The 27,570-nt window shown below is 40.7% G+C and overlaps 1 protein-coding gene across 2 annotated transcripts in view; it reads left to right on the forward strand.

Annotated features, from left to right (window-relative positions):
* Positions 1–5,328: 5,328 nt before the first annotated feature.
* The window catches only part of CDC14A (cell division cycle 14A), a 179,762-nt gene continuing 157,520 nt past the window's right edge, over positions 5,329–27,570 (forward strand). For both annotated transcript variants that reach the window (XM_060085671.1, XM_060085670.1), the window contains exons 1-3: positions 5,329–5,415; positions 6,219–6,309; positions 23,273–23,348. In XM_060085671.1, the coding sequence (XP_059941654.1) occupies positions 5,367–5,415; positions 6,219–6,309; positions 23,273–23,348 (216 nt within the window). In that variant the 5' untranslated portion in view covers positions 5,329–5,366. The remainder of the gene's footprint in view (positions 5,416–6,218; positions 6,310–23,272; positions 23,349–27,570) is intronic.

Below are 27,570 nucleotides of genomic sequence, written 5' to 3' on the forward strand. Positions count from 1 at the left end.
CTGGTCTTGAGTCTACCACTAATAAGCTACATAACTTTGGAAAATTGATTACCAACTGTGGACCTCAGTTTCTTCTCTTTTCTTTCCTCTATTTTGACACATACTCTTTTACAAATGAAATATTTTGTAAAAGCCCTGCCTGCTCATCTTTCCCTCTCCACCCCCAACCCCATGTGGGGTCTCTTGCTACCTTAGACTCCATGGAGTCTGTTTAAAAACTGGACCTAGCTGATCTTCCAGGTCCCTTCTGGTTTTTACTGTCTTTGATTCTGGCTTGAAATCCTTAAACAGAATTAGTGTGATGCAGAATATGGCTAGGTCAGGCCAAGATCTTAGCATCTGTGGGCAGTCATGTTGTCTACAGATTTTTGGTATTCTTTTTGTACTGTAATGGCTTTTTTTTGGGGGGGGGGTTACTATTCCTTTTATTGCACTCAGATTTTCAACAATCCATGTGTAACATATTTGGCAGTGACGATAATAAAGTAGAAAACCCCATTCTTCCCCATTTTTCAAGGAAGCTTCATGAATCAGATACTGACAGGAACAGGGGAGAACAATAATGGCCTGGGGTTCCTTTGGGAAGGTTGTTTTTATAAACAGGATGAGTGCAGAGTAGATGAGCTGAAAAACAAGGGCAGAATTTTCATTCTGGATTTGAATCTTTAATTGTAAAAGAAAACTAAAGAATGATCATTAAAAAAATACTATTATAATACTCCATAATAATAATAATACTCTATAATAATATAATAATAATATACAATATAATATATATTAATATATAATTAATATATAATATAATAATATAAAATATATAATAATATAATAATACTCTATAATAATAAACCTCAATTGTTTTCTGCCATTATTCACTTTTGTATACATTCTCATCAGATTGGGACAGGCTTGTAATGACTTTTTTTGCATATATATTTTACTAAAAGCTGCTTTAAATTATTTTTGGCATTATATAAGCAATTTATCAAAATATTTAAACAATTCAAATTACTTTGAATTTCAAATTACTCAGCAGTGTAGGTTTCTACTGCCCCTTGGTTCATAGTTAAACTGAAAATTGATTTTTAGAAAGAATTCAAAGTATGTATTCTATATTCCCTTTTATTTGCTTAGATAACATCATCATGACTGAACAAACAACTAAAAGAGCATGTTAAAATCAGATATTCTGAGAAATGAAGATAATTTTAAAAGAATAGAATATGTAAATATCACAGCTGTCAGGCCTTTGACTATCCTGAGCAACATTTTCCCCCCCTCTTCCAACGAGAGAACTAAATAATAAAACTGAAACTAAATAATAAAACTTAGTTCTTTTATGTTTTTCAGTGCTTTTGTTCCCATCTGAATTTTCATCAGTGCTTTTTTTTTCTGATCTCAGAACTAGTCACACCAGGTCACCACAGGCCTACATTCAGTTCTGGGACACACTTTATGAGGGATGCAGACAAATTGGAAAAGAGGGTGACTGGACAGCAGGGCTTGAAGCTATGTAATTTAAGAAAAGTTTGAAGAAAATGGAGATTTTAATCTGGGAAGTACCAAGGGGGAAGAAGTGGTCCAAGGGAGCTGCCTTTGTATTTTTGAAGAGTTGTCATATGCAAGAGTAACTAAGGGAGTTCAGCACAGCCTTAAGGGGCAGAATTAGAACCAGAGGGTGACAACATATTTTAGAGCTGCCTCTAGCAGTGAGTTTTCTAGCTTTCCAGGTGCATGAGCTTAGGCTGCAGACTGCCCTCAGGGCACTGGAGGCAGGATTCAAGCTACGTATGTTTGCAGAGTTAGAATAAATGTTGTCATTTTCAAACTTGAGACACTTCTATACTTACTAAATTTCTTTTTTTTTAATTAATTTATTTAATTTAGGCTCCGTTGGGTCTTCATTGCTGCGCACGGGCTTTCTCTAGTTGTGGTGAGCAGGGGCTACTCTTCGTTGCGGTGTGCAGGATTCTCATTGCAGTGTCTTCTCTTGTTGCGGAGCATGGGCTCTAGGCGAGGGGGCTTCAGTAGTTGTGGCTCGCAGGCTCTAGAGCGAAGGCTCAGTAGTTGTGGCGCACGGGCTTAGTTGCTCCACTCCATGTGGGATCTTCCCAGACCAGGGCTTCAACCCATGTCCCCTGCGTTGGCAGGTGGATTCTTAACCCCTGCGCCACCAGGGAAGCCCTATACTTAACTAAATTTCTCTGTATAACATTACCTTCCCTTTCTGCAGTTGAGTGAAATCTTTATTCTCCTAGTATTTTCTTTATGTGTGCAACAGCATTCTTTATTGTTAAGATAGAAGTCAGTTCCTAACATTTATTCTGAGTGATTGGAAAGTTTTTTCCATATCTTCCTCCATAGACTGTGAAGTCATGCCTTTATTATGAAACTACAACCAACAGGAACTCTGACCTCATGATTTGAGAGAATATAGTATTTTATGATCTCATTAGAACCTTGACATGTATGTGTGCTGTATGCGCACTATCTTGTTCATAATTTTTCTTGTAGGATTTTTTTTATACCATTTAGGTTGTGCAGATTTTGGTTTAGAGAGATTTGATTATACTGACAATCACTTATTTTCCTTTCATTGAGCTTCAAAAAAAACATTATAAAGTCTTAACAACTTCAAAAATTTCATTGTAATACTCATACTGTAAATATGCTAAGGAAAAATAAACTTTTTCCTTTTGAGTTCTTAATTTTAAGGACTTCTATTTGTTCAGGTCATAATTCACTCCTCATGACCAAAATTTCTAAGCAGGAGAATTATATGAAAGAAAATGTTTTTGTAAATTCATTTCAGAAAATAATAAGAGGTGTTTAATTAAATCTGACTTCTCGGAACGTATAGATTTAGAGTTCTTTTCATTAGTCTATTTACTTAGTAAAATTAAAAGTTTATGTGTTGAATGAGAACTTGGGCTTCTTTTTCTAAAGCAGTTTTTCTAATCCAACACTTGGATGAAAACTTGTTAGGAAATTTGTTAAGAGAATTTAGGTTCTACACGAATTTTACATCATAAAATTTGGAAATAGATTGCCATCATTGAATTAGGTTTTTTAAACAAAGTGGGTAAGTTTACCGAGACATTCATACACTTTGCTTTTCCATAACTGTTACATATAAAGTCTCAGTTGGGACTTTTCAACAAAATAATATGAATTGGCTAACATGATTGTTGACACACGATTTGTGGGAGTAAATAGCAGGCAAAATTTGAAGAATTGTTGAGTGTGGACAATACATTTAGAGATACTTCATTCTTTAGAATTCCATAGCCATGGCCAGGGGCCTGGAAAACATGGACTGCATCTCAGCAGAGTGGAACACTCATGACAACTCATATTTTCAGGACTTTTACGGTTTTAAAAACTCTTTTGAGATAGTCTTTCCTTGTGGGAAGATTAAGGGATGGTAGGAGGTCGTCTTTAGTGATTCTTCCAGCTTTAAATTTATATGGTTCTTACCTTGGAGTTTAAAGATTTGGATGTCAGGATAGGTTTTCTTTTAACTGTCTTGCAAGGGCATGTTCGATTAGAATTACTGATATGTTCAGAATATTTTTTCTGAATATCTAAGTAATATTTGTTTATCATTTTTCTGTGGGCTCTTTAGCTTTTTGGAGAGCCAGCAAAGCTAACGGGTTGAGACCAATAGATTGAGCTTTACTCGCTGACCTCAGAGCGCTCCTTCAAAGTCAGTGGACTCTTTCTCTTGCGCGCCCCCTTTCTCCAAGAGGTAAACAAACGACTGCGAAACCGAAGGCTGGCACAAATCCCTGTCTGTTTCTGGAGAAACCACTCAGAGCGCATGCTCTTCCGGTGATGGGTCTGTAGCGCCATTTTCATATGGAAGGGACTGCTCTCTAATTAGGCACACCGGTAGGACACCCTGCTTTAAAGTTGTTCGAGCTGTACGAGAAGCCTCACAGAAACAAGTCAAGGGCTTCTTTGAGATGAACCACTCCCTGCAGCGCTTCAGCTAAGGCTGTGTAAAGATATTCTTTTGTGATAATTTTCCCCGTGGACAAGTGGCCCTCTTCCCTCTCCCCTGTTCCCTCCCCTCCCCCCCGGCTGGCCTCGCTCCTCCGCCCCGCCCCCCTCCAACACCAGAGCCACAGAAAGGTTAGGTATTTGTGATGATTTTGCGGCCACAGCAGCGACCCAAAAGAGAGGACGTGGGAAACCGGATGGGAACGTTTTACCCAGTGAGAACAAAGCACAAGTTAACTCAGAGTCCAATAAGTGTAGAGGAAACCAGTAGGTGTTCTTCTGAGCTAGGAGGTAGGGCTTTTTAAAAAATAAAGATAGAGATCTGTCAGTGGTGAGGATGGCGGTTGGTTGAAAGATTAGCTATAAGTAAGGTGGGGCACGGAGTTCTGAGATCCTTAAGAGTGTGTGTGTGTGTGCACGCGCGCATGCAAGAGTTTAGAAGAACAAGGGTGAGTGGGGCGAGAGAGGTAGAGAATGAGAGAGACAGAGACGAAAAATCTGGAATAGGAAGAAGACTAAGTGGGTGCAGAAAACGGAGGGGCGCGGGCTTATTCTTGCCTGCGAAGCCGCTGCAGTGCCCTCCGGAATCACTCCCAACTCCACCGTTTCATTCATAACTTTCTGGTCTGAAGGCCCCGCCTGGCTCCTCAAGGCCCAGGGCCGCGTTTCCCGTACAGCAATTGGTGGACGGCAACAAAGCCTTAGCAACCGGCTCTTAGTGATCCGCGGGGCGGTTGGTAACTGGGGCGCGGGGCGGGCGCGGAGAAAGGAGCGGCGCTGTCCCTTTAAGGGATGGCCGCGGAGCCGTGAAAGTGGAGGGGGCAGAGGGAGGGCGGGGAGGAAGGTCTGGGGGCGGTCCCAGGGGCAGGAGGAGGAGGAAGAGTTGCTGCTGAAAGAAGGTGGCGAAGGAGGAGCCGGAGCAGCTGCTGCCAGCCGGCGGGCACCAGAGTCCTGCCCGCTGCCGCACAAGTAGCCACGGGCGCGATCGGGGCCAGAAGTCTCCTCCTCCATGATCCCTTTGGGAGCCGGGGGAAGACTTTGCCCGGCCGTGAGAGCTGGTGTGCGTTTCCCAGGCGCGGCGGCGGCGGAGCAGCGGCAGCAACCGGGTCCGAAGCGGAGTGGCCACAGACCGGGGCGTGTGCGCCCCGCTCGGAGGGTGCTCGGGTTCCTCACGGAATGTCCCCGGGGCGCCCTGCGCGCTGACCCCCCAGCCGCCTCCGCCTTCGGCTCCTGCTGCCTCTCTCGGGCGGGCTCGGTGTTCGGGACTGCAAGCTTCCCGGCTCCTGGGCAGTGGGGAAGCCCCCGGGGGCGGGTGACCTCAGCTGGCCAGGACCCAGCCCTCCCCCGTGCGTATCTCGCTTAAGATGGCAGCGGAGTCAGGGGAACTAATCGGGGCTTGCGAGTTCATGAAAGGTGAGGAGCAGCCGCCCCGCATCCTCCAACCCTCCGTCGCCCCCAACTCTTTTCACTTCTCGTCCCAACGTCCCAACCACTGTCTCCGGCTTCTTCCTGGGCCCCCAGCGTATTGCAGTCGCTGCGCGGGCTCTCGTCCCCTCTCGGTACTATCCTCTCCCCGAGGACCCCCTGCTTCCGGCTTCTCTCTCTTTCTTGCGTCCCTCGTTCCCTCTGCAGCACCCTCGGAAGGCCTCCCCGCCCGATAATGGGACGGCTCCGGCCTCTGCCGGGCTCCTGCATGCAGCGGCTCGTGCGGATCCGGGGGATCCTTTCGGTTGCCTTTATCCTGCTTCTGCTGGACTCGGTTTTCGGGACATCTCCAGACACACACCCCGTCTCTCCTCCCTTCCTCTTCTTGAAGTCTCCGGAGCTGCAGGGGAGAGGCTCGCCTCTGGCCTCTCCCTTTCCCTTCCGCAGCTGCTGAGGTGTGGAGATTTCTGAACCAAACTTGCATCTCCAGTGCTACGGGTACCCTCAGCTTCTAGCTGCTCCCGCTGGCCTGAACAAGGGGGATATGGGAGCTCTGCCCGCTGCTGAGTTCCTCAGTCGGGCCCTCTTCTCGCTTCTCTAACTGGTATGCTCTTGGATCTCTGTCGCTTTGTGGGAGAGATCAGGGCTCTGCAAGAATTCCATGTGTTAATGGGGTCTTTAAATAATGGGTGGCGATTGTTATTTTAATCTTGTTGCATTAGCAACCCCCCTTGCCCCCAGCTTCCCTACTTCTCATATGTTTTCTCCTGTCTTTTAAACTTGTCTTTCAGATCGGTTATATTTTGCTACTTTAAGGAATAGACCAAAAAGCACAGTAAATACCCACTATTTCTCCATCGATGAGGAGCTGGTCTATGAAAAGTAAGTTTCTTTCTTTCTTTCTTTTTTTCTTTTTTTTCTCAACCATTTAGTTTGTTGGCTCTTTGGTGAGGAAATGCTATGCACCTTTATGGCAGTTTTATTCACCTTCCCCCAGTGGTGCAAGCAACAAATCCAATTTCTTTAGGCTCAGATGCTTGGGGAGAGGTGCAGGGAAAGTTAACATAATTTGAACCTATCGTGACCTCATTCCTTTTAGACCTCTATCTATATTAGTTCTTCCTACCACCACAATAAACTGCAACCGTAGATTCCTAACACTCCCCAGAGCAGGACCAGGGAGACGCACCCTCTGTCCTTGCCAGATTCTGTAGTAGGCCTGTGAATCAGTCATGGAGTATTTATTGGAGCACCTACAGAGTACAGGGCAGTGTGTGTATTAAAGGTGCTTCAGCTTTACAGTTCACAAGGCTTCTGTTGTATCTCAGGATGTTTCTGTTTGTGCAGCTCATATTTGAAAAGTGGGACACACTTAGCTGGAGATAGCTGTATCCAAGCCATATCTATGAGTAAGAGTTTATCTGTGTGGTAAATTATTGAGTTATTTTATTTGGGTGCCCCAAACTTCACAGTATTATTATTTTTGCCTTTGAGGAAGTGGTATAGGAGTGCTAATTTACATTCTTTGTTTACTGTGCCTCTGTGGGATTAGGATTTGAGAGTGTAAGATACAAGTAGGGAACTGTTTTCTGTGAAAGACCATTGATCTACAGGAAAAAGATATCGTATAGTATAGTAAAAACTTAATTAAAGAGAGATAAATCTCTACTTAATAAAAGCAACATATAATAAGGAATAAGAAGGCTGAGTTGACTTAATTATGTCTTTTTATTAAAAGAGCTAGTGTTTCAGAGTTGTCCAACATATTCTAACAAACATTTAATTTTACCTTCTTGTTTTCTTAACCAAACGTGCAATTAAATGAACATAGTTAAATGAACCATAGTTACTTAGTAAGCTTCCTAGGACTTGTCCTGTTAAGAGGGATTTTGGCAGTTCTGCCAAAGGATTTGTGGGTACCACCAGGTATTGGAAGAGTGAGAGTATCCTAGAACTTCAAGAGCATATCTTTTATTTGAGGGAAAACATTCTTTAATTTCACTTCATCATAGGGATTCTTTTTTTTTTTTTTTTTTTTTGTGGTACGCGGGCCTCTCACTGTGTGGCCTCTCCCGTTGCGGAGCACAGGCTCTGGACGCGCAGGCTCAGCGGCCATGGCTCACGGGCCCAGCCGCTCCGCGGCATGTGGGATCTTCCCGGACCGGGGCACGAACCCGTGTCCCCTGCATCGGCAGGTGGACTCTCAACCACTGCGCCACCAGGGAAGCCCCATCATAGGGATTCTTGAAACTGATGTCTTCAGGACATTTCTCTTAGCGGTGCTGGGAGCAGGATGCTCCTTGAATGGCTGAAGTGAAAGTGGGAATGAAAGAGCCCTTTGCTGCTGCTCATGAATGCCCAGAGTTGCTGGGCAAAGGGGTCTAAATCCCTGGTGTCAGATTACAGCTCTGCTCCTAGATAGCATGGAGTACTGCACTGCCTGCTCTCTGACCTCTGGTACCTGGATGATGTCACTGCCAGCAGTGTTTATGGAGTGTTCGTTCTATTGTTGGGAATGTGCATTGTTATCGCCCTCTTTTTCTGGGTGTAGGGTTTGGGGACCTCTCATGAGTCCGAGGGTAGGGACTGTGTATATGCCATTATGTTTAATTCTTCAGTGATGTGCCAGAAGTTAATATGTCACTGAACAAGCTCCAGGCACTGAGGTCTAAGTTGCTTCTCTTGGGATTGCTAGATGATAGATCTAGCAGAAAATTACGTTTAGTCAACTAAACACAGTACTCAGTGGTTTTTTGATTCTAATATTGATATATGAGGAAAACTTTTTGTGTGATTTTAATGTTAGTATTTAGGATAGGGCTACAAATCACATTCTTTTTATATTGATTCTACTGTATTTCTGGTGTCCTGTAAAGAAAGACTTGCTGGAGAGACCATCCAATTTATACTGTGAGTTTTGATGTCATTCAAAACTATGATGAGGACTCCAGTCTGGGCAGAGTGTGTATTTCTTTTTATTTGAGGTGCCTAACTACTATGCCACAGTAGTGGCTATGGTTCTGATCACCCACAACGCCATTTTTTGGTCACCTCAACATATTTCACAGGGCTAGAGGATGTAGTGAATACACGGATGATGGATGCATATGTTACCTTCATGGAGCTCCAAACCTGCAGGGAGAAAGACAGGACTGCAGTGAGATGGAGAGAAAAGATAACTGCCATAGAGTAACATAACCCCTGTGCTGGGAGGAATTCATGGGCATTGGGGAGCACTTCTGGTTGAGGGGTTCAGAAAAGGCTTCATGAAGGAGTTAAGACTGGCTTGAAGGATGGACAGAGATATGAGAGGAGAGATCCCAGAAGTGGGAACAGCGAGGATGAGGAGGGAGGCTCTGGCGCGTGTTCAGGGAATAGTAAGACCTCTGATTTGCCTGGTGTGTGTACAGGTTCAAGTGGGGCTGTGTGATATGAAGCTGAAAGGTCAGCTGGGCAGATTGAATGCAGCATGGTATGCCATGGGACTCTCTTGAGGATCTGGGGGCAGTCCAGGGTATGACTGGACCTATGTTAACTGCAAATAATGGCAAACATTTATTGAGCATTTAAATGCATGCCAGATGCTGTTCTAGGTGCCCCACAACTTTATGTTCACAACAGTTTTGAGGCAGCTACTATTACCATCCTTAGTGTGCAAACGATGAGAGTAAGGTACAGAGAGGTTAGGTAACTTGCCCAAGGTCACAGAAGTAAGAAGTAGCAGACCTGGAATTTAAAACCAAGGCCTCCGGTTCCAGAGTACATATATCCTCTCTCAAAAAATTAATATGATGCTATCATCACTTAAGATGGATTAGAGAGGAGGTAGAGCCCACTTAGAAACATTCCGAAATGTTCGGTGGGGAGAAATAAGTGCCTAGATTAGGACTAGTGGCAATGGTGGTGGAAAGAAGGGCTCTGAATCCATGTGACTTGGGAACAGATCAGGTGGGTGGGTTGGTGGGGTGCTGAGGAAAAAGAGGGGTCAAAGAAGTCTTTAAGACAGCCTGGGTCACGGTGAACCTGCTGGGGCCATTGACTGAAATAAGAAGTAGGGCAGAAGAATTGGCTTTAGTGGGGAGATCAGGCATTCCATGTTGGTCAGGTTGGAATTAAGGAATTTAAGGGATGTGTACGTCAGTGTTGGATATCACATAAATTTGAAGTCCTTAAATGTGGGAATTTTCCCCAAAGAGATGATAAAGCCGTGAGAATCATGTGGTTTCTGGGGAGAAAGAGAAAATATCAAGGCCTGTATTTCATAGGCATGACCAGGATGAGAGGAGCAAGGGAAAGAGGTGGAAATAAGCAGCCAAAGAGGTGGACAAATGCTGAAGGAGAGAGAAGAAAGGGGAGAGCGACAGAAGTGGTGCAATCTATCTCTTCAGCTCCACTTCAGGGAGGTATTGAATGAGAGAGACTATAAAGCCCCTGAAGGATGAGTAATATCTGGGTTCTTCTATGGAGGATGGCTTACGGTGAGCAAAACCTTGACTATCATATCAGATTGTACATGTCTCTAAGGAAAGGGGAATATTAGTATACATAATCACACAGGCCTTGTACAGCCCTGTATCTGTGTACTTATTTGCTGAATGTATAAGTGAAATACTGCCTTTCTGGCTAAATTATCACCCTGGAAATGCAACTATTATTTTTGAATCAGGAAGTAGACTCTTTAAATATTAGGCTGTGGGCATTCTGGACACAGCTGTGTTTTGTGCAGAGGTTTATTTAGTTATGGAGAGACATTAGTGCATTATGATTGAAATGGCAACCTTCTGAGAAGCTGGTGGAGAAAATTTAACAAAGTGGCCTTATGAGGTCAGGCTGTCTATTAGAAATGAAAGTCTGAATTTTCTCCTTGATTTTTAAACAGAATTTATCACATTAATATAAAGGCCTGAGCAGTTTTAGTAAAATGTGGTTGATAATAAGCATACATTTGTCCTTGGTTTATGACTTCACAGATCAGAATTAACATTAGCGTATAGACTAACACACTTGTGGGAAAAAAAATAGCCCCATAAAAAGGGAGCCTTTCAAAGATTTGTCTGTATGTGATTAAGCTACAAATAATGTACAACCCTCCAGAAAGGTTAGTTCTTTGGTTTTGGAATTGGGCCGTGTAATCTAAATAGAGGCTTACTTTTTATAACTTGGCTCAAATATTTTTTGGCTCAAAAGTTAGCAAAATCAAATATGTTAATTGTTATAACCTTTGTGTGCCCCCCTTAACGGTGATGGGTGTAGGGTTGGATGTTTATGCATAGAAAGCCAGTTTGCTATAAAGCAGAGTGTAGAGGGCTTGTCCATTTTCATTTCTTCTCTCCTTGCGTTTGCAAAGGAAAGGTATTGAAAATGCAGGAGAGAACCCTTCATGGTCATACTCTGGGGACTGAATATTAAGCAGTTTCTGAAACGATTCAAAGGATTTCACCACATGTTTTATCATGGAAGAATGAGCAGCCTCTAATGAGGACTAATTAGCTAACTTGAAGATTTAAATAATTTAAAATGTTCAATTTTCATTTAAACTTTATTAAAGCAGGCTGATATTAATACAGCCGGGAATTTTTGGATAAGTAATTTATAGAAGAATGATTTCTTTTATGGAGCCTGTAGCATAGGTTTGAGTTGAAATGTGAGCCTAGGACATCTTTGAGTGAAATACAGAAAAACTTCTCTTGCCCGGAAATACTTGTGGGAATGGATATTTAGGTTAGATAGAGGTAGGAGGAAGAAACACTTTTGGTTTTTCAATTTTTATTTTAAATTTTATGTGTAACAAGTAGGTTTATTTAACGGACAGCTGAATGCCATCTAAGCACATATATACATACACAGATATGTGATCTTATAAGAGCCTTAGGGCCATCATTTGGTACCTTAGCTTTCATTATAAATTGCTATGATATAGACAGATATTTATAGTCCTGTGACAGGCAATGTCCTATATCCTTTATACACATTGACTCAATCTTCAGAGCAACCCTAGGAGTTAGGTGCTATTATTATCACCACTTTATAGGTAAGGAAACTGAGGCCCAGAGAGGGTTATGCAGAGCCTAAGGTCATTGAGCTAGTAAATTTGCCCTGAAGTCTTGCTCTTATGCTTCCAGCAAGTTCCCAGTTGTCCTGAGCCTGAGGCTGGGGAGAGGGTGCAGAACAGCTTTGCCCCTCCCTGGCTCACGTGGCCCTTCTAACTTGGGTGGTGATGGCTTTGGCAGTAAATGTGCTGCTGACGTTGTGTGCACAAATTTGTGTGCAGGCTGTATCTGGGAATGTGTGATAGTAATTAAAATGTTTTTCCACGGCTCCACTTTTGTGAGTGTAATTTTGCTTTTTCTCCTTTCAGTGGACTGCCCCACCTAAAAAGGAGAGAGAAAGTAAATTGAGTTAATTATCATTATATATTAATAGGAGAGATGAGAACAAAAGAAGCCCAGTTTTTATAAGGCTGTGAAAACTTTTTGCAGGCTGTCTGGTGAAATGTTCTTGCTGCTTAACTGGTGTAACGTAAGATGTAATGATTTCTATATAGAATTCTCCTAAAGACTTGGAAAACTCTTTAGCTTTTAAAAGATGGTATAGGTTTCTACTTTCTTCCCCTTTTCTCCTTCCTCCCATCCTAACCTTGCAGAAATAACCCAGTATTGTTCAGGGCCACTTTTTCCACTCTCTGTTTTGAACACATGAGTTTTAGACGTGTGCTTGTGTATGTGTACACCTGTGTACATAACCAGGAGTACTATGCTGTGTACGTGATGAGGAAATAGACATATCTGTATACATTCACTGGTCAGTTCTTAATTCTGTGACCCACTGGAGTCAACTGTTACTTTCAGGATATTGATTTTTAAATAGTTGCTGTTTTGACCTCCTAGGCATTCACAGTGGGCAGTCAGTCTCTGCTCTTCATAAGGACAAATTGTTACTCAGTTCTTTCAGTTTGCTTGAGATAAGCCTGGTGAAAATGCAAAATTTAACGGAGGTGCTGAGGACTCAGTTAAAAACTGACAGGGCTAGTCTTAAAAGGGCAGCCTGAGAGAGGGATCCGAATGGACTGTACGAGAGTCCAATAAGGAGCTGTCTGCCGTCCAAGTTCTTTGTCGGCCAAGTCACCACAGGGCAGCTTCATTATTGTGTTTGAAGTAGATCCCTAAGACATCAGATGTTCTCATTTGTAAGTTCATAAACACATTCCAAAGCTGAAAGTAAATGATCTTAGCCACTGTTTAATACACCTTTGTGCTTAAAAAACAAAGAAAAAGAAAAAAAGACTCGACACATTTTTATGGGAAGTGAAGAAAGCAAAATTTAAAAGAAAGTTGTAAGTGGTTGGAAATAGAGAAAACTTAACATTTAGATGGGATAGATTTTGGTGCAGAGCACTGTGCTAATGCTTTGGGGAGACACAGATACATAAGGAAGTGGAAACAATACATTGCAAGGCAATATATGACAAAAGCTGTAAACGTACATATTAGAAATCTAAGAAAGGAAGACATATAAAGGCTATGATATTTGAACTAGCTTTTGAAGGGTGCATAAGAGCAAAAGAGTAAATTTTATGATCTCCGTGAGGACATGTACTGCCTATTTTTGCTCACCACTGTATCCCTATACCCAGCACAGTGCCTGGCATAGAGATGGTGTACAAGAAATTTTAGCTGAATGAATGAGTGAGTGAAGAAGGAGGAAAGAAAGATTTCAGTGTTGGGGAATAGCAAGATTCTGTCAGGTGAGGCAAAATACTTGCAGTGCAGAGAGATCACAGGTGAGGCTGAAAACATGGTTGGGGACTGGCCTATGGAAAGCTGTTTGGATCTCAGTTCTGCTGGTTTATGAATGACAGGGAGACGGAGCAGAGCTCTGCTTAGGACGAGTACTCCCATGGCTGGGAGGTGGGGTGTCTGTTGTCTGTGGCCAGGCTGGTTTATGGTTGTAGCAATGGGAACAGAAAGGCCCGGTGGGAGAGAGGCTAGAGAGGATGGAGTGACTATATTTGGGACTGACCAGATGAGGGGGTGGGGGAATTGAAGGTTAAGCTCAAGGTTTCTGACTTGGGTGATTGGGAGAAAGGGACACCTTAAAGTAGGCCATGTCTGTAAATCAGATGGAGGAGCTGCCTTTTTTGTTGCCTTGTTTTATTTTGGGGATGGCGAAGAGAAGTAAAAAAGGGGGGTCTATAATGAAAGTGGACGAGGAGTCTGTGTTTTGTGATCTTTCAGCAGAAAATAGACAATGTCTGCCCTGGATATTTAGATATTTACTTGTTTAAAATCTGGGGAGGTGGGTGGGACAGCTGATCTCAAGTTCCTTTCTGGCTCACTGATTTGAGTTGGGCTTAAGTGTGGAATGCAGGGGACACGGGTTCATGCCCCGGTCCGGGAAGATCCCACATGCCGCGGAGCGGCTGGGCCCCTGAGCCATGGCCGCTGAGCCTGCGCGTCCGGAGCCTGTGCTCCGCAACGGGAGAGGCCACAACAGTGAGAGGCCTGCGTCACGCAAAAAAAAAAAAAAAAGAAAAAAAAAAAAGTTGGTTTTGTTAATCGCCTAAATACTTCCAGGACCACGAAAGAATCAGATGTTGAATGAGAACCATCAAAAATATTGCCGTATTTATTAAAGGATATAACAGTCCCGGTCCTCGACAACTTGGAAACATCTGGTAAAGGATCACTATTACTTGTGATTGATAGAAATTCCTTTATGGAAAATAGTTTGTGTGAACTAGAGTTTTTGAATAAAATGTTTCATTTATTAATTTATTAGTTTAATATTTTGGTCTTAAAGACAATCACGTCCTATTGACAAATTAAAGAATTTTCTAGTTTGGATTTCTTTCTTATAAAATTTAATTTTCTTTTGAGAACCAGAAAAGATGGTTTATTTCAGATTTGCTCTCCTTGATGGATATACTCTTGTAATGCATTTATCTTGTCGGGGAATGTGGCATTTCACTGGGGCAGCTTCTACAAAGAGTTAGAAAATCACATCTTAAAATATCAAAGCAGTTTTGTAATTTATGGAAACCTTCCTAAAATGAATGTACATTTTTGCCTTGTTAAAGAATTTACTGATTATGATTTGCTTTTTTTTCTGTAATACTCAGACTCTATTATTATGAATACATTGGTTGTACAGTTTCACTGTAATTCAGGGATAGTTTTAGGAGCTCCTAAGGAATAAAAGGATCACTGCTTATGTAGCAGATGGTGCCTGCTTGTTAAATGTCTTTTGTCTTTTAGTGGTTTTAATTTATTCAGTCAGTTTTTGTTGATGACTACCATGAGTACTTTCTAGGTGGTACATACTGTTGGATTAGCTTTTGACATTACTATCAAGGTACCAGCTGCCAATAGCTGCCTCCTGCCTATGATCCGTCTGATGAGTCTAATATACTATGGGCATAGGAACTAGATATCACATTTTATGCAAAATAAGGCTAAATAGACTCCAACCGAGTCTGAGAGTGTCTTATAAACATCGCTAAAGGGCATGGGTTTGTGACAGGCTTTAGAAAAAGCAATGTGACTTTGTTTTTTGGCTTACTTGTGATTCTCACTTATATTCCAGATTGAGATTTCTGAACTGGGGATCTTTGTATAACTGATTCTTATTCTGTACATTTATCTTCCTTTAAGACAGTGTGAAATACATACAGCATTTATATTAGTCCTGGTAATCAAATTATTGATCATCTGCAGCTGAATTAATCTGAAATGCTAAAAACATTTTATTTTTTTCTAAGTGTGTGATAAAGAAAAGGGTTAAAAGGTCTTTTCTAGGGAGCTGTGAAGAGTGGGCTTTAAAATAGTGCATTTCCTGTTCTGCCAGATGCTTTAACTAGTGTCAAATGTGTTTTATTTTATATGGCCTTTAGCAGATTGCCTACAGCTCTAGAAAACCCAAAAGTAAAGGTTTAGAATGATTTTAACTTGGCAAAACTCTCAGATAGAATTGAAGGGGCTGCCAAGCAAAAAAGGAGTTGGGATGGTGCTTAGTTGGGGTGAGTCTTTTTAGATTGGGGGTTACTTCTGGAGCAGTTCACATTGGGAGCAAGCCAGTAATAAAGATGCAGGCGGGGCGGGGGGGAGACTGTGGAGATGGGTGCTCCCAACCTTTCCTTGCTCTAGAGAGGCAGGTGACCTCGCCATTCTCCATCCCCCTCACTGTCCTTTCCTTCTTAGATTATTTTTGTCAATTTTGTCTACTTAGTTCAATTTTGTACCCAAAGCTAGTAAAATGTGGTGTCGGATATCTTTCCCCAGATTTGACCTGGTGTATAGCTTAGAAGGATTAAATGGAAGAAGGCGGTACTTTTGCAGATGAACCAACCACGTCAATCTTTCATTCATTTACTCAGTCATCTCTGTGCCAGGTCCTAGGGAGACATTAATGAGCAAATTTTAACCCAACCCTGTTCTCATAGAGTTTATAGTCCAGTGAGGCTTAGGGAGGCTATTAATCAAATATTGAGACATAGGACTGTTTTTTAAGTTCTCTGAAGGAAAGACCTATGGTTTTGGAAGCACACAACAACGAAAACTGGCCTGCAGGGTGAAGGGGTGCGTGTGTGTGTGTGCGCGTGCGTGTGTGTATGTGTGTGAAGTGGGGTGACAGCGGAGGTGGACGTAGAGGTGGGGAGGGATCAAAGAAGAATTCCCTGAGGAAGTGTGACTGGAGCTCAGACCTAGAGGATACATGGGTGTTAATTAGGCCAGGGAGGGTAAAGTGCCAAGGGCCTGAGGCAGGAATTAAAAGAAACAGCTTGGTTGGAGCTTACTAGTACTAAAATGGGGGAAATGGTGCAAAATGAGGCCGCAAAGAGAGATAGGTAGGGGCTGCATCACCCTGGGCCTCACAGACAAGTTTGAGGATTTTGGTTTTACTTCCAAGAGCTTAGAGAGGTAATGTGATCATTGCTAGGTTTTAGAGTAATTATTTTCCTTTTCAGGACCTCACTTGCTTTATGACATATGAGGAAGGTTAGTCTTTTGTGTAAAGGGGATAAGTCCCCATTCTGTTTTTTACCAAAGTCACATGCATACTGTCTGCATGGCCCTCTTGCTTTCAATACCTGCCATTAAACAAAGGGGTAAATTTCCACTGCTTGAGAGTGTTTCTGTGGGAGTGAATTTTAATCTTGCCAGTGCATTCCTGAAAAAGTCTTCTTTTGTTTACATTAGTTTGAGAGTCAAAGGAGTTTTTAATTAATTGACCTGCTCCAAAGAGGGAAGTTACAGAATTACAGAGCCTGGTGCTGAAGGTTCCTTGATATCATTTAGTCTGTCTTTTGTCTTTAAGGCAAAGCAGCAACCCATTTTACAGAAGCAGCAGCTGAAGGCTTAGGTGGCCCTGCTACTTGCCCCAGGTTAATAAGGTGGTGAGTGGAAAAGGGTTCCTCATATTCCCAGTTGTGTATCTGGACTTTCCTGAAAACCTAGATAATGTACCAAAGGACAGGCATGAGAGTTGATATTGGGATTCTCTTCTTCCTTTGTGATCTCAACAAATTTACTTACCTACCTAAGGTAAGGTATTTACTTACCTTAGGTAGGTAAGTAAATAGTACTGATGTGAAGGTTCCTACCTTATGAAGCCGCTCTCTGGACTGTGGGTTTGTTTTCTGGCGATGTAGAAAGCATAGTGAATATCAGGAAGAAAGCTGTGAGGTTCTTTCTATTCTCTGAGGAGACACTCCGAGGAAAATGCCTTCTGTACCTAGACCCAACACATTGAGAGGGCAGAGTGCATCAGATAGGGTGAGCAGCCCTTGAGAAACATTTGAGCTGTTGAATGGTTTGTCTAGTATGGATAACTAGAGTCATAGACAATCTAGACTATTATATATATATATATATATATATATATATATACACACACACACACTACGATATATATAATATATATACAATATTATATATTATATATACTGTTATATATACTACAATATATTATATATATTATATATATTATATATAATATATATATATACACACACACTACGATATATATAATATATATACAATATTATATATTATATATACTGTTATATATACTACAATATATTATATATATTATATATAATATATATATATAATATATTGCAATATATATACACACTATAATATATAATATATATAATAGTCATATATGATGGCTAGGAATGTGATATGATAGGGTAATATAATATAATATAATATAATATAATATAATAGCTGGAAAGAACTTTAGAAGCCATCTAATTCAGCATTTTTATTGATAGATGAGGATGTGGAGTCCCAGAGAGGCTAAGACATCAGCCCAGGGACTTGGAGGGATCAAGTTGAGATGCGAACCCCTTGCTTCCCAATGGTCTTTAGTTTTCCATCAGTCTCTAGGTGACTGATGTGGAGCGGGAAGCTTCTTAGATGTCCAACCTCTCTTCCCTAGGAGGTAGACATCAATGTGACTGTGGTTTGTTATACTTGAACAAAAACTCAGACTTGTACTTTGATCTTAGATTAATGTTTGCTGAGCATTTGAGGCCTTTTTGAAATGTGACCATTGTGAGTTTCAGCCATGTACAGGATCTTTATCATCAGGCTGAAGGGGTACTGATAATATTTTAGTGATAGGGAAAATATTAGGTGAAGTGTATAGCCCAGAGATCAGTGCTGATTAATTTCACCAAAATTTTGCACATATGTACATACACACACATACACACACATCTCACTGTGCTTTGGAGGATACTGTTATCTTAGCATTTATCAATAGTAATTATGTTTACTTGTCTATCATTGGGTGGTGAGCTCCTTATGGGTAGGGACTGGTAGTCAGCAGGTTTTCAGTAATATTTGAGTGAGTGAGTGAATGAATGAATAGACAAAACATGTCAGCAGTGCTGGTAAAAAGTTTGAAGAGTTGGCATGCGTTATAATGATCTTACAGAATTTTTTCATATATATTTTTTGTATTGTCAGCACTCTTTGATTATTATGTTAACTTGTAGTGCCTTGCTCAGAGTAGGTGGTCATAAATTTTGTTCAGTGAGTATTGCTTGGAATATAGTTTATCTTTTTGCTGAGGAGTTGACAGTTTTCAGAGGAAACTTCTGATATGTAGAATAAGGTACAACTGTGCTTTAAATAATGATTCCTCTAGGAATGGACCCACTTAAATTCGAGTTTGTTAGAAAAACCAAACACAAAAGAATGATACATCATAAACTTCATAAATCTCGTGAGAAGAGCTAGACATGTAGGGTATAACAGAAAGGCTTCTAGGCCCAAGTTCTATTTCCCTTAAATTCTGTGGGTAGTGGGTGACCCTGGTAAACATTTGCTCTGGTCCCATTTCTTCATTCTCCCCAGAAGATGACCCTATCTTTCCTTCCCTCCCCACTTGCAGGACTCCAATTCTTTTCATTTCTTTCCTATCAAAACAGGGAAGAATTTGATTTTAGCTATTTACACTTACTGAATAAAAAGACAGATTGACTGTTTTTCACTTAATAATTCATGAGTTTCATTCTAGGTATTGACCCATAGTTTACCAACCTTACAAGGGGAAAGTTATATATATATATAAGGGATACTTATTCATTTGTTCATTCATGCATTCATTTGGAGGGAAAGCTCAGGGTACTCTGCAATAATAAAATAATATATCCATGGTTTTCCTTGTCCAAATGAGACGAGTTTCCCCCGACCCTAGAAAAAGTGGGGACCCTTGCTTGGCTGTGGCTCTGGAGGCCTCTTCCTGGGAATTGCCAGAATGGAGAAGACACTATCATGTATCATTAACCTCAGGTTTAGGAGGCCACTCAGCCCTCGGGTTTCTTTATTGTGTCTCTACACGGCTTATCTCTGCCATTTCTTCTCCCCATTTTCACTGTCCCCAGGTTGATGACTTTCCAGTTCTCCTCTTCTGCCCTGAGCCCAATTCTTTCATTCTCCTGCCTTGGTTCCAAGTTGCTCAAGTACATATTTTATACCTTCTAGCATACTTGAGTTATTTCAATTGTTATCAATTGATTTTTGTATTTTAACATTTCCCTCTACCTAATGGTCTGGCCTGTAAATGTGTTTCCATTTTCCCCACCTCTGGTGAGGAAGTTTCTTACAAAGAGGCATGTTGTTGGAAGGTGTCTTCTCTGTTCATGGCATTTTATTATACCTAAGTCAGTGATAACCTAGCATGGTGTGAGCAGCTGTGACCATTTTTTCTTCAATGCTCTTGACATTTTCAGAAATGTATTTAGCTTGTTAGAAAATTATATGTATATAAAACTATGTTATAAATACATATATATTTTTAGAACTATAAGCACTGTAAGGAAAGGATATATAAAATGACCTTAAGATAGAGTTTGTTGGCTTTATATTTGTCTGTGACAATTCTGACTTTTGAAGACATGTTCTAAATTGCTCTTGGCTGTGCAAAAGTTTTGACTGAATTTCTTAGTGTGACTTGAAAGCCATCCCTCCTTTTGTAGGATATAAACGCTGGCCCATTGAGCTTCAAGGTATTGTGAGGTTAGAAACCTTCTAGGTTAAGATTGCTTGTTTTTCTTCTACCCTTAACCTGGGGCTGTGGTCAAGATAGAGGTATACATCTTTCATTGTAGCTATCTGATGCTCTGAGCTAACTGTCTCTTTGAGGGACTGTGAAGGGGAGTGGAGACTAGGTCCTCTTCTATTTTTCCACCCTCTCCTGTCCTAGGTCCCAAACTGGCTTTCTGGACCTATGGCCCCCTTGAACAGGAAGGGACAAGAATTACCAGAGCCTAATCTCACTGTTGGGAAAAATGTGGGCCCCTGAAAGGGAAGGACATTGTCCTTAAGCATTTCATCTATACCTCACTCATGGTACTTGATTATTTCTCTAGTTATTTTAAATAAGTTATTTATTTATATGTCTCTAGTTGTTTGTTATTTTTGTTTCTTTCTTTTTTTAAATCTTGATCAGTGTTGTCTATCAGCACAGAACATTTTCTGCAGTGATGGAAATGTTATATATCTGTATTGTACATCTTGGTAGCCATTAGCCACATGTGGCTTTTGAACTCTTGAAATGGGCTAATATGATGGGAGAACAAATTTTTAATTTATTTAACTTCAATTAATTTAAATTTACATAGCCACTTGTGGCTAGTGGCTGCCATATTGGAGAGTACAGATCAACTTAAGGACGAGGTCTGTATTTGATTTACTTTTTCCTGTGCTGTTGGAGTATACCAATTTATTTTCATGGTGTTTGGTGAAATAGGTGTGTTCATTAACCATGTTGCTTCCAAAAGTACATGTGGCTAAGCTGGCTCTATTGTTAGGAATAGCTTTGAGTCTGGAATTGAAGTTGGCTTATAATGGTTAGCATGAAACTGGAATTAGATGACCTGAATTCTTTATGCTTTCCTAAAATTTGTTCACAGTGGATTAAAAAAGCTGAAATAATCTTAACTAAAAATTCCAGATTTACCTTAAAGTTCTATGTCTCAATATTCATGTTCAAGTAACAAAAATAAGATATATTAGTTGAATTTTGCTTACAATAACCCAAGGGTAAGGAAATCTCTGTGATAGGAACAAGGCTGCCTTAATCAGTGCTGGTAAATACTTACTTGTACAGTCTTTACATTTTGGTTCTTTTGAGTGGATTCTTGTTGACAGGGCTTGAACTGGTCGGTAATTGTTGTAGGCATAGTTCATTTTGGATTCATGGGTATTTTTTTTATACTTAGAGCACAGCATCACATTGGGGACTAGAAATAGAAGAACTTTTAATTTCAAATTGTTGCAGGTTTCCTTTTTTTGGCAACTCTACTCTTACCCTCATGAAACCTGTGTGCAGGAATGGCTAATTTTCATGTTACCTTGAATATAAGAACCAAAATATTGTCAGCTTGTTTAAGATGGATAAAATATACAAGTATAGTATTCTTTTTTTTTTTTTTTTGCGGTATGCGGGCCTCTCACTGTTGTGGCCTCTCCCGTTGCGGAGCACAGGCTCCGGATGCGCAGGCTCAGCGGCCATGGCTCACAGGCCAAGCCGCTCCGCGGCGTGTGGGATCCTCCCGGACTGGGGCACAAACCCGTGTTCCCTGCATCGGCAGGCGGACTCTCAACCACTGTGCCACCAGGGAATCCCAAGTATAGTATTCTTAAATAAGGCAAGAGGCTTTTGGCAGATTTGTAACGACATATCTATGGTAGTGTAATTTGGGTAGCAGAAAAAATTAAATAAATCCTAATTTTCATTTAAAAAATTAAATGTCTTTTGGGGATGCTTTTTTTGGAAACGTGGTGATATTTAGTAAATTTATAGTCTAGGCTAAATTGAATTTGGGCATTAATGAGCAAAATAGTCATAATGAAGACTTATTTGTTGAAGTTTATTATGAGCAGGACATTCTCAAGATGTCCAGTCCCTGAGTGAGAAGCTTACACTGTAGTTGGCCAGGTAGGATCTACACTTAAAACGATAATTCGTAGTATGTGATGGTATGTGTCGTGGGCCAAAACAGTGGCTCAGATGATAAGTTTTGGGAACTTTGAGAGAAGGGTGATTAGTTTTCTCTTAGGGTGAGTGCAGGAGGTAGGACTTGAACTGGATTTTGAGGAATCTAGAGAGTAGTAGAAAGAGAAAAGGAGAGCATTCCAGGCAAGGAGACCAATCTGAGCAGCGGCTTGGATTAAGAATATGCATGGAGTATTCGAGAATGAAGAATGGACATATTGTTGGAATGAAGATTCCATATGGGAACTATTAGGAGAGATCAGCCTGGAAGCTAGGGGTGTGATGGTTAGGGCTTTGATTTCTGAGCCAAGGAATTATTCTGAAGGGAGTAAAGGGCCATTAAACATTTTTGAACAGTGAGAGGATATGTGAGAAGTGAGATTTTATAAAGATTAATTTCTAGTGTGGAATATAGGTTGACTGGGCAGGAGAGAGAGAATTATAACACTAAAGATGTGAGATGAAGAAAGATCTGGACTTTTGTTGCTAAAGTAGGAATAGAAAAGGAAAGGATGACTTAGAGTAGTAGCTTATTTGATATATAATAACTCAATTAATATTTATTTGAACTAAATTAATAGGAAGTTTCATGTCTGAGCAACTGGAAGAAGTAAAATGTTTTCAGCCTGGAGGGCTGATTTGAAGGAAAGATGGGTTGAGTTCCAGGTGATGGAAGGACCCATAGATGGGAAGTCCAGCAGGTAGTTGAAGATGGGAAAAACTGATGTTGGGTCTTGGGTTAGGAGCCGTCTGTTTTCCATAGTGTTATCATTTAATTCATGACAGCAGATGATCTGCAGACTGATGCGTGTATCCTGGATATGTAAAGGGGTGGAGAGAAGGAGATGAGCCAGGGTATTATATAATACAGAGAGTCCAAGGAGAATGAAACTGAAAAAAAGACCACTGGATTTAAGATACTTGAAACTTGAGAGCAAGGTTTGGGTGGAATAGTTGGAATTAGAACTTAGGGTACATGAGCTTTATGACTAAGTAGGTGATAAATAAAACCAGGAAGTGTAGGCCACGTATATGTTTTGTTCACGTTGGTTCTTTCAGTGCTTGCTTTTTAATTCTTTTACTTAATGTCCTGGTAGGGAGATAAAAGGAGGTGGAACTCAAAACTGTCCAAATAGTTACCTGTTACGAGACTGGTTATAGTAACTGGAGGGCATTGGCAGGGTGAAATCACTAGTTATTTGGATTACTATGATTCAGTCGTATACTAACCTTTATTCCCAAAGATAATTGAAACTTGATTGTAACTTTAATGAAAATAAAAATGAGCATTGATGTTAAAATATCTTTACTAAATACTACTTTAAAAAAATCTCAGTTTCTATGCAGATTTTGGACCTCTGAACTTGGCAATGGTGTACAGATACTGCTGTAAACTAAACAAGAAACTAAAAGTGAGTATTGTGGTGATGTTTATATTTTGGTATTAAAATTTTGAACTGTGAAATCTAACCAGTGGGGTTGCTGTGCATATACCATTTAGTTAGGTAATCTTGATCTTTGGAAATTTAAGTGAGTAGTTCACCTAGAAGTTGAAATTGATCTACCTGATTACCCCACAAAGGACATGTTAACCTCTTTCATTTTTTAGGATCATGTTAATCTCTTTCATTTTTCAGGATCAATGGAAACATGAGCTGAATGAAGTCATTGAAATAGTGATCTAAGAAAGAAAACACAAATCCTTTCAGGTTGTTGTTAATGAGTATATCAAATTCCCTCCTAGGATGATTTTTCTGAAACCTTCAGGTCCACTTCTGGACACTGTTACCAGGCGATGAAGGGGCCGGCTCATCATTGCACGGCAGGAGCTTTGGAGCATAAGCTTTTTCTATCTGATCAAGACTGAAATTTTTGTGTATTTCTTGAATGTCATCTCTGTAGAGTTAACAGCCAAGTGAGATTGATCAACTAGCAGCAGTAGAGCATGGATTTTACCTGTTATGACAAAATTTGGGTCATACATTTACTATTCATCTCTGTTTTTTAAATTTTACATGTGGCTTTTTTTCCCTCTTAAGTTCTAAGCATATATGAGGAAGAGTGACATCTATATTCCTAGTTTTGGTAAACTTACTTCATCACATAGAAAGAAATATTTATCTTTTTCTCTCAATTTTCTAAATGAGGATCTTAAATGTTTCAGTTTGCAAGGTGTAATCTACACAGCATGCTCTTGAGGATAACCACTAAATTATAATGCTTGGATAGTTTAATCTTTCTGCTGGGTAAAATGTTACTGGCATGACATAGTGCAGTGCCTTGTATATATTATCTGCTTGATGATAATTTTTTGATTTGATTGATTTTTATTGTACTTAGGTATAAAAGAATCTATCGTGGAGAATTTCCTGTAAAATATGAATTCACAGATTTTTGCCATTGATCTCAAAATGCTAAATGGACATGGAATGATACCAAAGAAAGATTTTTAAAGTCAAAAATCACATAACATAAGATCTGTTGTAATCAACTTTTTAGGGGATTAATTTCTAAAGTAGTGTCTGACTCAGAAATACATAGTATGTACATTCCTTTAACTAAACCTACTTACATTTTTTTTAAATTTTATTTTTATTTTTTATTCATACTAAAGTTTTAAAGTTGGCTTTCTATTTTTTTAACATCTTTATTGGAGTATAATTGCTTTACAATGTGTGTTAGTTTCTGCTTTATAACAAAGTGAATCAGCTATACATATATCCCCATATCTCCTCCCTCTTGCGTCTCCCTCCCACCCTCCCTATCTCACCCCTCTAGGTGGTCACAAAGCACCGAGCTGATATCCCTGTACTATGTGGCTGCTTCCCACTAGTTATCTATTTTAGATTTGGTAGTGTATATATGTCCATGCCACTCTCTCACTTCGTCCCAGCTTACCCTTCCCCCTCCCTGTGTCCTCAAGTCCATTTTCTACGTCTGCGTCTTTCTTCCTATCCTGCCCCTAGGTTCTTCAGAACCATTTTTTTTTTTTTTTAGATTCCATATATATTTGTTAGCATACGGTATTTGTTTTTCTGTTTCTGACTTACTTCACTATGTATGACAGACTCTAGGTCTATCCACCTCACTACAAATAACTCAATTTCTAAACCTACTTACATTTTTCAGAAAAGAAGCTACTGCCTATCGTTTAAAAGATAAAGTTAAAATTTTTGTAATCACCAAGGAAGCAAATAATATCCCCAAAAGAATTTAATAAGAAATATTAAATGGACTTTTTATGGATGAATTAACAAGGAAAGGATAATTCATAAATAATTAAAATCCATTTCTTCCTTTTGAGGACCTAGGAATTTCTTCACTTTCTTGATTAGTCCTGTTAGTATGTAGTTGGTATGAACTGGGTATTATAATCAACAGTGTGGAAACTGTCTACTATCTGGAATGATTGAAGAGAAAGGAATCATTATCAGGAAAACAAATTTCCTGGTCTGACTCAGTGCTCTATATAACAAGTACATAAGAATAGATGGATTGAATTAAGACTATTTTACTATCATGGTCTATACTAAACAGTATGGGTAAGCGTATACAGGGCTTGTTTTGAGTTTTTTCATTTACAAAGCTTTCTTTCAACATTATACAAATTTAATAAAGTTCAGACAGTCCCCTCGGTTCATTTCAGTGATCAGGTAATCTGATGGATGCCTGGAATGAATGACCTTTTTAGCTTTAGTACAATTAGTGGGCCCCTTGTTACTTGCTGAGGGAATGAATTTTAAATGTTAGTAAGTCATGGGTTATCTCAATAAAGCATACCAAGTAGAATCTCTTTATCAGGAGAAAAAGACTTACGTTACCAGTTCAAAGCTGCAGTCACTTCAGCCTTGTAGAATCTGTTTCTTCAGGTCTAAAATAGGGCTTATAGAGCGCTCACAGAAAGGTGGTTAGGATTATATATGTACAGAGGTTAGAAAATATGTGTAAGAGAGCTTTGTAAATTTTGAAGTCCTATACAAAAGAAAGTTACTAAGGTAACATTTGTGAATTCTGATAGGAAATACAATAAAGACAGGTTTTTTGTTTTGTTTTGTTTTGTTTTGTTTTGTTTTGTGGTACGCAGGCCTCCCACTGCTGTGGCCTCTCCCGTTGCAGAGCACAGGCTCTGGACGTGCAGGCTCAGCGGCCATGGTTCACGGGCCCAGCTGCTCTGTGGCATGTGGGATCCTCCCGGACCAGGGCATGAACCCGTGTCCCCTGCATCGGCAGGCGGACTCTCAACCACTGCGCTGCCAGGGAAGCCCTGCAGGCAGATCCTTAACCACTGCGCCACCAGGGAAGCCCTAAGACAGTTCTTCAACAAAGTTTACGAACACCTTCTCAGCCTCATAGCTATCATGTCCATATGCGAAAGCTATCCGATATCATTTTAGGAATCCAAATAACCATTTAGTCCAGCCTCCTGATTTCATAGGTGCAGAAAGGGAAGCCCAGGAGAGGCATGTGACTTGCCCAAGGCTGCAAGGTAAGGTCGGGGCCAGGTTCTCAGGCCCTTGACTGCATCATTCATACACTTCTCTCCACCTTCACTGGTAGCTGCAGCCTCTGGTTTATCATCTTCCTGCACTCACCCACAGCACTTCCCTGACTAACTTCCCCTTGTTGTCCCATGGTGGCCTCATAGCTCCTCTGCTTCTTTTTTGCTCCAGTGACCGTTCCTGCCACTCCGGCTGCTTTGCCTCCTGGAACCCAGACTCTAGGCTTTCCGATTTTGAATGTACCCTCCTTGTTACACGCCTCCCACATCGTCTCTCTCACCCTTGTATAATCTCCAGACCTTCAGTCTCCCTATTCTTTTAGGCTCTCAGCTCCCTTCTGATGTCTCTCGTCTGCAGCCCATGGTCACTCATTTTGGTAAGACCTTTGGCAGCATACTTCCATGCCTTTTGTCTTGCTCACTTTGACAATTCCCACCCTTGGCATCTTCCCAGCGGGTGATTTCATGCACTAACTTACTGAGTTACTGAAGATTGCAGTACCCCTGCCACTCCTAGCCTTGAACTTTACCCTGAACCACAGCGCTGCTCCACACAATTGCGTGTGACATCCAGTATGGCTGGAGTGCCCTTGCCCTCTGGTTTGATAACTCCTCATTCTTTAAGACCTTGTGCAAAAGCACCACCACATCTAGTAAGCATCTCCTTGTGCTGCTGGACAAAGTGGGAAGTGCCTCCTTTGTTTTTCCATAATTCTTTGTGCAGATCTCTATTACTGATGAGTTGTAATTTTAATTTTAATTGAAACTATAATTTCAGTTATAATTTGCAATTTTCAATTGCATCTATCTTTCTCACTAGACTTTGAGCTCCTAGAGGATGGAGGCATGCCTTATCAAAAGATGGAGACTTTTGTCTCCAAGTGTCCAGCACGGGGTCAGTAAACACACAGAAACTGCTTTGGCCTTACCATGATCCCCATGACCTACAGATCCTCTTCCATCCTTTTGCCTCTAGAGGTTTCAATATCCTGCCCTCAGCATGTTTACATCCTTACTTGGCACTGATTTCTTATCATTTGCTCTCCCACCTTTGTCTTCCCAACTGTGCTGAAACTGCTCTAGTGACATCTTAAATACCCAATCTGATGCCACTGACTTGGTCCTCAAACTCCTTT

Source organism: Mesoplodon densirostris, chromosome 2 (genome assembly GCF_025265405.1).
Source record: "Mesoplodon densirostris isolate mMesDen1 chromosome 2, mMesDen1 primary haplotype, whole genome shotgun sequence".
NCBI classification, from domain to species: domain Eukaryota; kingdom Metazoa; phylum Chordata; class Mammalia; order Artiodactyla; family Ziphiidae; genus Mesoplodon; species Mesoplodon densirostris.